The sequence below is a fragment of the Tachysurus vachellii genome, chromosome 12 (assembly GCF_030014155.1).
Source record: "Tachysurus vachellii isolate PV-2020 chromosome 12, HZAU_Pvac_v1, whole genome shotgun sequence".
Taxonomy (NCBI): domain Eukaryota; kingdom Metazoa; phylum Chordata; class Actinopteri; order Siluriformes; family Bagridae; genus Tachysurus; species Tachysurus vachellii.
In genome coordinates, this window is record NC_083471.1 from 1,020,507 (window position 1) to 1,036,029 (window position 15,523).

The 15,523-nt window shown below is 44.3% G+C and overlaps 2 protein-coding genes across 2 annotated transcripts; both read right to left on the reverse strand.

Annotated features, from left to right (window-relative positions):
• Positions 1 to 7,034: 7,034 nt before the first annotated feature.
• LOC132854960 (trace amine-associated receptor 13c-like) lies at positions 7,035 to 8,072 on the reverse strand. Its single transcript, XM_060883644.1, has one exon. It carries the CDS (start codon positions 8,070 to 8,072, stop codon positions 7,035 to 7,037), a length of 1,038 nt encoding a protein of 345 aa, XP_060739627.1.
• Positions 8,073 to 9,874: 1,802 nt separating this feature from the next.
• Positions 9,875 to 10,915, reverse strand: LOC132854876 (trace amine-associated receptor 4-like). Its single transcript, XM_060883522.1, has one exon. It carries the CDS (start codon positions 10,913 to 10,915, stop codon positions 9,875 to 9,877), a length of 1,041 nt encoding a protein of 346 aa, XP_060739505.1.
• Between the last annotated feature and the right edge of the window lie 4,608 nt (positions 10,916 to 15,523).

Consider the following 15,523-nt stretch of genomic DNA (forward strand, 5'->3'; position numbering starts at 1 on the left):
CCAGAACCCACCCGCGCCCACCGGCAGTTCGATGGCGCTTCCGGCCACCTTCTCGGGGGAAGCCACTGAATGCCGTGGCTTCCTGCTCCAGGTCAGCCTTTATGTAGAGATGCACCCGCCGCGGTTTCCTACGGAACGTGCCAAGGTTGCGTTCATCATCTCCCTCCTCTCCGGGAGAGCGCTGGCATGGGCGCAGTCGCTGTGGGAGGCTGCCAGCCCCATAATGACCACCTACACCGCGTTCACTGAGCACTTCAGAGGGGTGTTCTGCGCCTCTTCTGGGGCCCTCTCCGGGGCCGACCAACTACTCGGGATACGTCAGGGCCGGGACGGTATCACTGAGTACAGCCTCCGTTTCCGCACCCTGGCTGCCTCCATTGGCTGGAACGAAACGGCGCTACTCAGTGTGTATCGGCGGGGCCTAGCCCCGGAGATCCAACAGGCGATGGCGGTACACGACGACTCTTTGGGGCTGGAGGAGTTCATACGGAGGTCCATTGGGCTCTCCCAACAACTGGCAGCGTGTCCTCACACCCCCCCTCAGGTCACCGGCGCTTCGAGGCCCGTCTCCTCTCCTGATCCGGAACCGATGCAGCTGGGTACGCAGAGGTTGTCCCGTAGGGAGAGTTATGGCCGCCAGACAGCTGGATGATGCCGGTATTGCAGGAGACCAGGCCACTCCCTTTCGGGATGCCCTGCTCGTCCTTCACGTCCAGCGGTGAGTCCAGTCAAGCTCGTAGCCGATATCTCGCCTCTATCCCGACTCCCCATCACCCTCATAACCCCCGCTCTCTCTATCTCCGTGTGTGCTCTAGTCGACTCTGGATCAGCCGGGAACTTCATCTCACAGGCCTGCCTCGACCGGGTACGGCTCCCCAGAGAGAAGAGCGCCCAGGACCTAGCGGTCCAAACCATCCAGGGGCGTCCACTGGGCCGGGGTTGGGTGAAGCACTGTGCTCCAGTTATCACACTACAGGTGGGATTATTTCACCAAGAGGAGATCCGATTCTTGGTGCTAGAGAGCTCCATGGTCAGCGTGATCCTAGGGAGGCCGTGGCTACAACAACACGCCCCGAGGTGTTCCTGGGACCCCTGCGACATCCTGGAGTGGAGCCCTCACTGTAAGGAGCACTGCCTCACCCAGCTACCATCCGGAGGCCCCAGGTCCACGGTGGGGGCCACGCGGGTGGAGGAAGCCACAGCCCCCTCACGGGCACAGGTCCCCGAGTGCTACCAGGAGTTCCAGGACGTGTTTTGCTCACGGGCAGCCACTCGCCTACCCCCTCACCGGGCCTGGGACTGCAGCATCGACCTGGTTCCTAACGCTAGGCTGCCCAAGGGTCGGGTGTATCCCCTGTCGGCACCTGAACACCGTGCGATGGAGGAATATATCCAGCAGGCACTCCACCAGGGGTTTATCACACACTCCTCCTCCCCGGCTGCCTCCAGCTTCTTTTTTGTAGGGAAGAAGGACGGCGGGCTTCGGCCCTGTATTGACTACAGGCAATTGAACACGCAGGTCGTTCCTCTCCCTTACCCCCTCCCGCTGGTGCCATCTGCGCTGGAGGACCTAAGGGAGGCGAGGGTGTTCACGAAGCTCGACCTCCGTAGCGCCTACAACCTGGTGCGTATCATAAAGGGAGACGAGTGGAAGACCGCCTTCATCACGCCGTCGGGGCACTACCAGTACCGGGTTATGCTGTACGGGCTCTCCATCTCTCCAGCAGTCTTCCAGGGCTTCATGAATGAGGTGTTTCGGCCATACCTCCAGAGGTACGTCATGGTGTACATTGATGACATCCTGATCTACTCAAGGAACCTGGAGGAGCACCGGAGGCACGTTCAAGAGGTCCTGGAGGTACAGCGCTCCCACCAGCTATACCTCAACAGCTCCAAATGCGAATTCCACCGCCCTAAAATCCACTTCCTGGGGTACGTCATCAGTGCGGGGGGCATCCAGATGGATGAGGGTAAGGTGAAAGCCGTAAGGGACTGGCCGGTCCCTGAGTCCATCAAGGCGCTCCAGCGGTTCCTGGGATTCGCCAACTTCTACCGCCGGTTCATCAAGGGGTACAGCCAAGTCACCGCTCCCCTCACGTCTCTCCTCCGGGGGAAGGTGAAGACCCTGGGATGGACCCCGGAGGCCCAGGAGGCCTTTTCCGAGCTCCGCCAGCGCTTCTGTCAGGCTCCCGTGCTGCGCCACCCGGATCCCCGGAAGCCATTTGTGGTGGAGGTGGACGCATCCTCGACCGGAGTCGGCGCCGCTCTCTCGCAGTGGTCAGGAACCCCTCGACAGCTACACCCCTGCGCCTTCTACTCTCACAAGCTCTCCGCCGCTGAACGGAACTATGACATCGGCAACCGGGAGCTCCTGGCCATCAAACTGGCCCTAGGGGAGTGGAGACACTGGCTGGAGGGGGCCGAGCACCCGTTTACGGTGGTCACTGACCACAAGAACCTGCAGTACCTGCGGGAGGCCCGGAGGCTCAATCCCAGACAGGCTCGCTGGGCCCTCTTTTTCACCCGGTTCTTCTTCCACATCACGTTCCGGGCCGGAGTACAAAATGGCAAGGCCGACGCCCTCTCCCGGATGTTCGGACCCGAGGAGCCCAGTGACCCAGAACCCATCCTTCCCCCCGCACTCATTCTGGGTCCTATCCTCTGGGACCTAGACCAGGAGATCCGGGCGGGCACTCGCCAGGAGCCCGCACCAAGGGGATGCCCTGAGGGACGTGTCTACATCCCCACCCCCTGCCGGCGTGGGCTTATCCAGTCGGTTCACGACGGACCAGGATCAGGCCACCCGGGGGAGAAACGGACAGTCCAGCTCGTGCAGACCCGTTACTGGTGGCCTGGATTGGTCCAGGAGGTGACCCACTACGTCCGAGGCTGCCCCACCTGCGCCGTGTCGAAGGTCCCCCGCCACTTGCCTGTGGGCAAGCTGAGGCCGCTTCCGGTGCCCCAACGTCCCTGGTCTCACTTGGGGTTGGACTTCGTTACCGACCTGCCCCGGTCAGAGGGGAACACCTGTATCCTGGTGGCAGTGGATCGGTTCTCCAAGGCCTGCCGCCTCGTGCCCTTGAAGGGCCTGCCGACCGCCCTCGAGACGGCGGAGACCCTCTTCCTTCATGTCTTCCGGAACTTCGGCCTCCCGGAGGAGATCGTGTCGGATCGTGGGTCCCAATTCACCTCAAGGGTCTGGCGGGCCTTCTTCCGGCTCCTGGAGGTTTCAGTGAACCTCTCGTCTGGCTATCACCCTCAGTCCAACGGCCAGGCAGAGCGTAAGATCCAGGAGCTAAGCCGGTACCTCCGGACCTACTGCAGCCGGAGCCAGGAGGACTGGTGCCGTTTCCTGCCATGGGCCGAGTACGCCCAAAACTCGCTCCGCCAAGACTCCACGGGCCTCACCCCCTTCCAGTGTGTGTTGGGATTCCAGCCCCCTCTGTTCCCGTGGTCTGACGAGCCGTGCGACGTGCCCTCTGTGGACTACTGGTTCAGGGAGAGCCACAGGGTTTGGGAGTCGGCGCACACTCAGCTCCGCAGGGCCGTCCGCGAGACCCGCCGGCAGGCCGAAGCTCGGCGACTGGAGGCGCCGCTTTATCACCCAGGGGATCTGGTGTGGCTGTCCACCAGGGACCTCAAGCTGAGGTTACCCTGCCGCAAGCTGAGCCCTCGGTTCATCGGGCCATTCAAGGTGCTCAGTCAGATCAGCGACGTGGCCTACCGGCTGGAGCTGCCACCCAGGTACCGCATTCACCCCACCTTTCATGTGTCCCTACTCAAACCCTGTGTTTCGCCGGTGTCTCTCCCCCCAGGTGACCCCACGGGGCCCGCCCAGCCAGACGTCGTAGACCAGCCCGGGGTTTACGCGGTTCATGACGTCCTGGACTCCCGTCGGCGCCGGGGTCGCCTCGAATACCTGGTGGACTGGGAGGGTTACGGCCCTGAGGAGCGTGCCTGGGTGGCCCGTCAAGACGTGCTGGACCCTGCGCTGCTGGCGGACTTCCACGCCGCGAACCCTGGCTGCCCGGCACCCCGGGCTTTGGGGCGTCGGGGGCCGCCCCTGGGAGAGGGGGTGGTGTCAGGGAGCACGCTGCTACGTCTCCCGTGCGTGCCCCGCCCACTAGAAGCTCCTCGCCAGCATACTAACTACACACACCGGACACTCATCGACGCACTCATTGTACCGCCTATATATACACTCACGTCACACACGCTCCCCGTCCTTTATTGTCGGTCAAGCATCCGATGTTACGCCTAGAGGACTCTTTCCCGGATCCAGCCCAGCGCCGCCCTTCCCCTGAGCACGCACTTTCCCTGGCTCTCACGAGCTGCCTCCCGGCAGTTCCGGATATTGTGGGCCGCGCCCCCAGAGCGCACCACCGGATTATTCCTGCGTGTGTCGCAGGCGTTTGCCTCCCGTCAAACTTTGTTTACGGCCACTTCGGCTTCCGCCTCCGTTCTCCGCATAACACCCTCATTGCATGCAATCACATGCATTATTAGCTGCATACATGGAATAAATCTTTCTCATATATTTTTCCAAATATTGCTTACATGCTCTATCATTTTATGTCTCTGCCACAGATTGGGGTGGTGAATGCTTGTAGGACTTATTTGGAATAAACACTGTAACCAGCAGAAGATGTGTGAATTGATCCAAATAGGGTTAAGGTCACAGAAAGCTCACTTGTTTTATATAGTTTATGTTTAATTTATTTTTAAGTGTAGTTCTGCCATACAAATGAATAAAAAGAAGGACTCGTGTGGCAGAGGCATCACTGTCAATGTTGCTGGTATAGAGTTTGATTTGTTACTGGAATGAAATGAAATTGATTATTATCCAGTCTGTCCTGTCAAAGCAATTTGCACAAGCATCACAAGTCATTTGTCCATGTGAAAATAAGGCCTTGACAACTGTGGAACACTGACCCACATCTCAGTGTTTTAAGTACCATAAAACATTTTGCTGAACAAGAACAATTTGCATTAACGCTTCAAAGGCTGAACAATCTAAGTTATTATAGAGTATTATAAAACTGTAAGTATTCTAAAATAAATACGTCTAGTACCCTGAATGGTACATACTGTATCTATTTTATGCCATAAACACACTTATTGTTTTATTTAATGACCAAAAATTGCCTAGAATCGAAATGACCACTTGTGAGTCAAAAAAACCCCATTTAAAGATTTTTCACACAAGACTATAAGTACTCATTTAAAGATGATTAAAGATGATTTTGCAACCTCCAGAATCATTTGCAACAGCATTTACTGTTGTATGTATTTGTATTTTCCTGTATAATTGATTATTACATTAACTAGAAAGATAAAGGGACTGCCTTTTAAAATATTTATATAAAAAAATGCATAGACAGGTCACACCTTTGACCTATGCACAAAAAAATGTTGAAAATCTCACTTTTATGTTTAAATGTATGCAGTATGGCATTACTGGCTGGTGTACTATCAAGACCTGCATTTGGTTTAAATAACCTGCCAAGCCTGTATGTACCTGCCTGTATTTGCTGCCCAGCATCCAACACTCATTTAAATTTAAGGTGACTGGCTTGACTAGTAATGGCCACTCACTTTTTTGGGTCCCACACTAGACCTTAGAATTGGGGACCTATCATTCGTCCTTGTGCATACAGAGACTGAAATTCCAGGTTGTCCAGCAGGTGGTTTGTGGCTAGCCTGGCTCAGAGTTTCCTGAGGTTGAGTGGTATAGTTTCAGGGAACTTTTAGGCCTCTTTGTTTGCTGCTGTCTGGGCCTTGGTGCGTTAGGGTAAAACTCTCAGTGGAGGTGGCACATTCTTACCAAATATTTGTTCTCAGAAAAAAAGCAGACAAATTAGACTTTTGCAGGATTATGTCAGCCAGTGTGCTGATTTTTTTGATCATGAGTAATACACTGGCAACAATTACAAGGTGATTTGGCACAAATATTAGACTTCTATTCATAAAAAACATACATAGATATATAAAGTATCTAATGAAATGTGAAAACACAAATCCTGTATCTGCAAATTGTAAATGTTCAGGAAAAAAACATTAGGGATATCGTAGATACTTCTTCTATCTGCAATATCCATAATGTGTCTGAACATTTACCATCACATATCGAACAGCTTTGTAATCCTGTACAGCAGGTGAATTCATTAAAAATCTGTAAGGCAGCTTTCACTCCTGGGAGACACGTTGATCAAAATAAAGTGATTTTTAATTGCATACTCAGGAAATGTGCATTTTCCCAAACTTTATAGATAAGCATGGATGTTATTTAGATGCACATCAAATATATCCACTGAGTAACCTCTTTTAATGGGTAAAATTTACATTCATTCATTTTCTACCGCTTATCCGAACTACCTCGGGTCACGGGGAGCCTGTGCCTATCTCAGGCGTCATCGGGCATCAAGGCAGGATACACCCTGGACGGAGTGCCAACCCATCGCAGGGCACACACACACTCTCATTCACTCACGCAATTACACACTACGGACAATTTTCCAGAGATGCCAATCAACCTACCATGCATGTCTTTGGACCGGGGGAGGAAACCAGAGTACCCGGAGGAAACCCCCGAAGCACGGGGAGAACATGCAAACTCCACACACACAAGGTGGAGGTGGGAATCGAACCCCCAACCCTGTAGGTGTGAGGCGAACTTGCTAACCACTAAGCCACCGTGCTCCCCTGTAAAATTGACATTTTTTATTTAATTTAAAAATGTTCATCTTTTCATTCTTTCAAGTAAACATCTACAAGGATCGCAGGCCCCCTTTTTCTGGGATAATGCCTTGGCTACGGTGAAACACTGGCACGTACAGTATGGCCACAGTGAATAAACCATAGGACAGTGTGCTGAAAAGTAATAGCCATTACAATATTATCAGTTAATTCAGTCATTAGTATAGACAAATAATAAGTGCATAACAATTGAAACAACAATCTGTGGGCTTCATTTTCCACATCTATTTTAATAAAGAATTAGAAGTATTGTGATAATTAAAGTACTAATAATAATTTTATGCTGCGTAAACTTTTATGTCAGAGGAGTTTGGGGCAAATATTTTTAGAGAAACAATGAGATATAGTGTTTTCCTGAACCATGGATAGAAAAGCCCATATATGATAGGGTTGAATGTAGAATTAATATAACCCAACCAGACAAACAGTTCATAAACAATTCCAGGCGTGGTAAAGTTGTAAACAGGATCAATGACAGATGTAATAAAATATGGCATCCAGCATAAATTAAATGCTCCTACAACAATTCCAAGAGTTTTTGCCGCTTTTTTTTCATGTTTCACCTTTTGTAAAATTTTACTTGATGCCACATCCGTTCTGCCCTGTTTTGTGCCCCCCAATTTCCTTGCATGCTTTTCTGAAACCAAAAATATTTGAGCATACAGACCAATCATAACACAGACCGGCAAAACAAAAAATAAAGATGTACTTATAGAAGCACATACACTATTAACCAAAAATAGACAACTTCCAAAACAATCGATCGATGCAATATAACTTTCTAAGTTTGCTTCATTTGCTTTTGTACCAACAGTACTGAAAGCATAAACTGTGGCCAAAATCCAACTCAGCGCTGCCATAAGGCCTGCGACAGGAAGAGTTATTCTTGAAGGGTACTGAAGTGGATAGCATACAGCTTGATATCGATCTGTAGCAATAGAAATCAGGTGAAAGATCGATGCACCAGTGAAGAGAAAGTCAAAAGTAGAATGCCAATAGCAAAATTCTTTTCCAAAGTACCAGCAGCCATCCACACTCCTGACCATACTGAAAGGCATGACTGTGATTCCCAGAAGAAGGTCCACAAGAGCCAGAGACATCACCAAAATGTTTGTAGGTGTGTGAAGTTGTTTGAAATGAGCTATAGAGATGATGACCACAGAGTTCCCTACAACTGTAATTACCACTGCAAACACCAGTACTGAATATAACACAGTTTTTGCTGCCACATTTTGAGAACTTTTCTGACATGAGACATTTGATTCAGGATAACAATATGCTATAACAACATCCTGCAGTAATTGTTCTTCTACCATCCTTCAAAATTATGATGTCAAAAATATAGACACACCACTTTGATTCGCATTTTCACGTGCAAAGTGATTCTTATTCTGAGTGATGTTGATAGTTATACTTGCTTACTGGACAAGTAATGGGACCACCTGGGAGATAGTAGTCCAATAGAAAACAAGACACTTCCCCTTTAGGTAGAAAAAAAAAATGTTTGTTACTACACATCTATGTCATACATGTAAAATGATCGAGCTTTTACGATGGTTGATATTAGTACGTGGAAAATTACTCAAAGGATTTTTTTTTCTTAGATAAAGTTGAATATTTTGTTTAAATTAAGAACCTAATTGGTCATAATTTTTTGAACAAAGGCTGCACCGTATTCAAACATTTTGTGCAAATGGAGAAGATGAGTGAGAGAGCGTGAGCTCCGGCGACAGCTGTCAGGGAATGAAACTGGGTTAAAATACAAGCAATTTACTTTCAAGTGACAGATAAAAAAAATAAAATAAGCAAAAAAGAACATAAAATTAAATAATTGTGGTCACTAGGTGCAATTGGGAACAGGTGTGTGATCAGTAGGGTCACATGGTTTAATCGGTAGTGTAGTCCCACTTTTAGCACAAGCATAACAGAACCCTATCTTAAAATGCAACTTGAAGTGCAACCTATAGAAATGTTCACTTTAATGAAACACCTATGAGTAACTGATGATTTACACGACGATGATGTAGACACACTTCACTGAATATGCATTTTGTCATAAAGGCATTTATGGTTTTTAATACAAATTAATAAATACAAAGTAAATTAACACCCTTGTATACTTGTTTTCTTAGAGTGTGTAATCAAGTTTTTCTGTAGAATGCATGAGAAGCAGTGAGGAACTCTTTTTCTGTGCATAGTAAAATAAAAAATAAAAACTTCTGAGGTAAAGTTTGTTTATGAAGTTGAGGATGTCAGAATATGCAAAGAGTCCAGTTTGGAAATGTAATAGGTTGGATTGGTTTAACACATTTCTTGGGCAGCATAATGCTGTGTGTCATTACATAGTGTCAGTGACTTTGTGATGAAATTTTGGCATAAAAGCCTTTATTATTGCCACATTACATTACAAGTGGAATTCTTTTCTTTGCATATCCCAACTGAGGAGGGTTAGGGTTAGGGTTTGCACAGGGGCAGCTATGATACAGTACCCCAGGAGCAGTCAGGGTTAAGGGCCTTGCTCATTTGCCCAACAGTAGCAGCTTGGCAGTGCTGGGGCTTCAACCTCGACCTTACGATCCCAAGCACTTGAGCCACCACTGCCCCCACAATGGGTTATTAGTTAATTATGAGTAATGAGGCAGTTGAATTTTGACTGGTAATGTATGTACAGGTAAATTAAAAAGTGAAATAGTGTTGGCTATAAAGCATTTAACCCCATGCTTGTGATTTGTGATTTAATGTTTGGCTAATAGGGACAGAATTGTTTAAGCCTTTACTGTACTTAAATCAATTCAATACATTCTGCCACTTTTATTAGGCTTAGACATTTATTTTTAGGGTAACGACACTCAAATAATTATTTTTTATGCTAAATGTACTCCTTCTTAATAAAGATCAGTTTGATCACATAATGCCAGCTATAACATAAATAGTCACTGATGTATGAATTCACTAAACAAAAGAAAAAAAATTAGTTTTTAGGCCTTAAAAAATTGAATACATATATATAAAAGAATACATGGTCAATTACACCTAAATGTAAATACACTGTTGATTTGTGAAGAGAACTCTGTACAATGCAAAAGAAACAGCACAGATTTCACAGAACCCTTTAAAATTAGAGTGTTAGATTCATGTTATTGATGTGAAAAACATATTTATATATAATAATCTTAAATGCCCTCTGAAAACGGGGATAGAAAAAGCCATAGATCAAAGGATTACAAGTAGAATTAAGGTAACCAAACCACACCAGGGCATCGAAAACATCTATAGGTGTTGAAAAGTCTAGGAATGGATCAGCTATTGTAGCAGTGAAGAATGGCAACCAGCAAAGCAGAAAAATTCCCATAACAATGCCTAAAGTTTTAGCTGCTTTTCTCTCTCTCTGTTCTGAAGAATGGTTCTTTGTGTCAGATTTTCCTATGGTAGACATTTCAGCCATTACTTTAGCTTGTTTTCTTGCAACATGAAAAATTTTAAGGTACAGACAGCTCATAATAGTTCCTGGAATAAAAAATGCCACAAGAGAAGCAATGACTCCCCACTGTTTGTTAAAAATCAAAGCACAGTTTCCAAAACAGGAACTCAGCATTAAAAGATCCTCCAAACCTTGGAGATTTATATTAGACAATACCACACCAAAGCTAAACGAGAAGGAGAAGAGCCAAATAACAGCAATTCCCACAATCACGGTGTCATTTGTCACCTTCATCTTATAACCCAGGGGGTCAGTAATGGCCATGTACCGGTCAATAGAAACTAAACACAGGTGCAGGATGGAGACAATACTTAGTGTCATGTCTAAACTGGAATGGATTTTGCAAAAAATCTCCCCCAAGAACCAGCAGCCTTCCACCCATCGCACCATACTGAAAGGCATGATCATAGAGCCGAGCAGACAGTCCACAATAGCCAGTGAGAGGATGATGAAGTTAGTTGGAGAATGCAGCTGTTTGAAATGGGAAATAGTGATGATGACCAGAAGATTCCCAAAAACAGTCATAAGTACTGTAGGAAGCATTAAGATGTACATGGCAACTCTAATGACAAAGAAACGAGGTTTTCTGGTGCAGGAGTCTGGCTCAAGTGGAAAGCAGAGAAGTGCCATATCCACATCAGCATGGGTTGCATTTGTAAGGTTCTCTATCCACTCCATTTGGTTGTTTTATTTTAAATGTGCAGTAGATTATTAATTATATCATGGCATAAAAATATCACAAACCAAATAATATCGATTTAAATAGCTAATCTATTACCTAAATATTTCTGACTGTAAGTCATTACATTGTCATCTAACCCAGAAGTTAGCTGTACAGTATATGACCAACTTGACTTAAATACATGCTGGTCTGAAAAGGTCATCATCTGCTTACCAATGGGGAAGCTTTAATGTGACATCATATCCCTGTCATGTGAACACTAGCTTTACCTGTATTTCTGTGATTCTTTTTGGAGTTTCTTACATTTCCACATCTTACTTAATACCACTACTTTCTTTGTGCACAAAATTTATTGGAGAGTTTTATAGTTATTTGGCTGTCTGACAGGTTGACTGTGTATAATATAAATCTAAATAATTTGGGGGGTCCATATATGCCACATTTTTATGTATGACATTTGGCAGACATCCTATCAAGAGCAACATAAATTTATTGCATATTTACCAAAAGGGCATTTGTTTTGAAAAAGGGAAAAAGGTACAAAGATGATTTATTTGCATGTGTCTATTTAACTCGATCAATTACATTTTTTACATTTTTAAATATAAGTATTTTCATTAAAAACTAAAATTAGTTTTTATATTTTTTTCTGAATGATTCACAAATTACAATGTCATAAAACATTTATTTTATTGACCCTTTCCAACCGTTTACCATTCACCATTTGTTGTATTATACAAGTTAAAAAAGATATTTACAGCATTTTAAAAAAGAGGAAAACTTAATCGCTTCTTTCTGAGAAGTTAGTTAATTCTGTCTCTTACAAGCTTCCAGTCACGCAAGGAGGGTTGGAATTTCCTAGCCACAGCATCGGAAATGGCTTGACGTAGATTCAATGGCAGAGCGTTTTTTCCCTTTGAACCATCATAGTTCACAGAACCTAACCAGTCATTATAAACGGTAAGGGGAATTAACCTTTTAAACAAACCAGCAGCAAAACTATCTGCTCTAGGTGTACCGTCTGATCCTGCTGAATCACATCCACATGAAGTTGTTTTTCGACCTCCATGGACACGTAATTTAAAGTCACATCTTCTAGAATTACTCCCATGAGAGACCGTCGAACAGAATTATGCGACTGAAAATTTGAAGCGTTTCTTGGTGTTTCCGGCAGCCTCAAACAAAATGATGACATTGCTGAGGGACATTGCTGTGATGTGTTGGACATAGTAGAAGCCGATTCTTGAACAGGTGAATAGCTGTAATCAAGGTTCGACAGTTGGTGGTTTATAGCGGAGTCCTCCGTTATGTATGCAGGACGAGTGCGGTCAATACACGTTGTAGAAACGGCTGATGGGAAACCGACACTGTCAATGTCCAAATGTCCACTGGTTAAACTAAATTCCCCATGACCAGACAGATGGATATGGGTCGCCTGTTGACATTCGGTCCGAGGTTCAGCCGGAGTTGGAAGAACATCAACCGGACTGTCTGTAGCCGTAGATTTATCAGTGGTCGGCGGATGAGACCTCTCATTCAAACGTGCCTCCAACAAAACAACTTTTGCCTCCAAATCCACAAGCCTTTGTGTCAAGGCTGAAAGCTGTTTTGAGATGCTGACAGCAGGGCTTCGGCGTTGGGTCAGTGCAGCCTGTAAACCAGCAAAAAATTAATAACTTAATCGAACAGAGATGTGGGCTATACCATTACTCGTTACAGTAACAATAAAAAATATGCATACCGATTTCGTTTTTACAAGTCGAGTTTTTTTCTTGAGGGTTGGCAAGTTCCGTTCTCCTTTCCAGAATTCTGTAGAGAAATGTACGATATGGTTAAGACACACGTACAACACAAACCGAAAGTACAATACAGCAAGTCCAAAATGGTTAATATTAAAAGACACACAAATACAAAAACGGACTTCTTACCTTTCGTTTATTGGTAGCTTTCTTTGCAACAGCCTTGGGGTAAAATGTCTTTGCCTCCATGTTCGTTGAAACAACGGCGAATAACTACAGTGAGTGGTTTCACTTATTTTATAGTTTAGGACCATTCCTCCAACAAAATAGTGTGAATGTACTTAATTTAGAAAACATAACATTAAAGAAACCATAAATTGGTTATGACCTGAATACTATACTACAATTAAGCTTGATGAGTTGTTAATGGGCCATCAAACTAATCTAAGATTTTCCATTCTCACTTATTCAACTGCAAGAAAAAGCTTGTGCTTTGTATTAACCATTTTTTGATTACGTAAAACTTTCCACTTATTGCTGTAAATATAAGTTGGTTATATCAAATTAAGTTAATGCGATATCGACCCATTTTTTATAAGTTATAAACATTCATCTGAAATACCCTTTAAGTTAAGAAATAGCATTTAAACAAAGTAACTGCAATCACCCCACAACATGGTGAAAACAGGAAAAAACGGTTTTCTTTTGAATCCCTGAGAGGAGATCGATTAGTATTGGGGGATGTGTCAGTGGTCTATCAAGGCTAAATGTTATGAAGCAGCTAAAATAAAGTCTGTGGGGAGACATAAATAATGCATATTTTATTTTTCATAAATACTGTAGCTGCCCCTGCACTCTGACCCCAACCTCCTGAGTTTGTGGGGTATGTGAAGAAACAAATTCCACTGTGCTGTAATCTATATCGTCGATGTCGGGCGGAAACCTCGTATGTCCAAATTTTGTCAATTTCATATTTTTTCACATATCGATGCTATTGGTCAGTCCCCACGTGGGTCTGTTATTTTTACAAGTTATTAACCAATCTAAAGTCTTGAAAATAGCTTGAGCGCAAATCTCATAACTCCATTGGACACTTCAACTGTCCACCTCTTCCTCACTCCGCGGGAGAGCTTCGTGGCATATTTCTCCTCAAGAAGAGTCGCAACGAATCAACACGTCTTCTGAGGTAAATGTCTTCAAAACACTGGGCTCAAAGAAAAAAAATCTTGACCCCCGCTAGTTCTGGTGCTCGTCTGAGGACAGAAATTTAGCGCAAGATAATTCACTGCAACGCGAACTAAACCCTGTGCACTGCAGATAAGGTACGGCGTTTTTTTAATTTCCTGAAAAATAACGGTTTTGGAGATATGAGGATTCCGCCTGACAGCGACGATATGTGGCAATAATAAAGGCTTCTATGCCCCGTTCTATTTATTGTACATACATTATGTACACTGGTTGGTGCTGTTTTTGTGTATTGTCTTTTGTGAAATGTCGTGTGTCTTTTTTGTCTTGTCATGCACCAGGTTGCACAGATGTACTTTATGTGTCTAAGTTACTAAGTCCTAACTTACTAAGTCCTTAGCTCTGTCTTTGTTTTATGTAGCACCTTGGTTCTGAAGAAATGTCTCATTTCACTGTGTACTGCAGAGGCTATATACTTTTGAAAAGGCAATAAAAGCTTCTTGACTTGACAAATATGTACTCAGCATTTGAGGGTAAGGGCCTCCTTAGGGTTCCAGCTCATAACTGACTTCTGTGTATTTAGAAAATGTAACTTAAAATGTCAGTAGAACAACAAGTGGTGTCTCTAATAAAAATTATATTTTATGGCATATACAAAATGGATCTGAATATATATGTCTTCATTTACAGTAAGTGCCATTTAAACAGTTTAAGGCAACAATTAGCCAGTGCTGCAGGAATTTTAAATAACGTATAATGCAATATTCCTAAACATGTTACACACAACATTCACAATCTGTAAATGTTTTTCTTTTCACAAAAACTCTAAGATGTTTCTTTTAAGATCATTCATTATTCACGAGTCATGGTTTGACTCATCATGGTTCCAACATCAAACAATTATAAGGCCTCATGTGGACAGATGCTGATGCAGGTCTAAAGCTTTAAAAGCTTATAAGTAGGTCTAAAATTAGTGTTTTCACACTTGTCCTGAGCACCATGTATTATCCAAAAATCACTATTGTGCAAACAGGGTAGCAAAATATTATTCACCAGCTTCTTGCCTTGATTGAGGTGTATGACATGTCATCATGATTACCAGGAAGGTGTAACCATGAAGGTCTGAACAAGAGATCTCGCTTTTATATAATATATATATATATATATATATATATATATATATATATATATATATATATATACACACAGTATATAGGTCTCCTATAACGGCCTTTTATTTGCCATCACACAACTAGAAACAAGAGGGAACATGAGCAGTTGAAGTATCATATTTTCAGTCACTTTTGTGCTGAAAAATACACAAAATCGACCAAAGGTTTTGGGCAAAGGGCCCAGAAACCATTAAAAACTATGACAAAGGCCTAGAGTACCAGTTCTCTGGTTGAGAATAAAAAAAAATCCTAAAGCTGTGCTCCATCATTAGCACTCTAATTATAGATCTGGTTTCAGTTACCCACTAAAAGTGTTGCTAATGTCTGAGTGCATATTTTATTTACCAAATATTTTAAACTGCTGTTTATTAAGTATGGAGAATAAACAGAAATCCTGATCATTACAAAAAGACAAAGCCTTTGATGAATACTGTTTGAAAACTGCTTAGTGTACATTATTGCATCATGCCTCAAGACAGTGAGGTAATGTTTGTCATCTGAGATAAAG

What these genes read in the sequence shown, in the direction of transcription:
- LOC132854960 (XM_060883644.1), bottom strand. Translation starts at nt 8,072, where the DNA reads ATGGTAGAAGAACAATTACTGCAGGATGTTGTTATAGCATATTGTTAT.
- LOC132854876 (XM_060883522.1), bottom strand. Translation starts at nt 10,915, where the DNA reads ATGGAGTGGATAGAGAACCTTACAAATGCAACCCATGCTGATGTGGAT.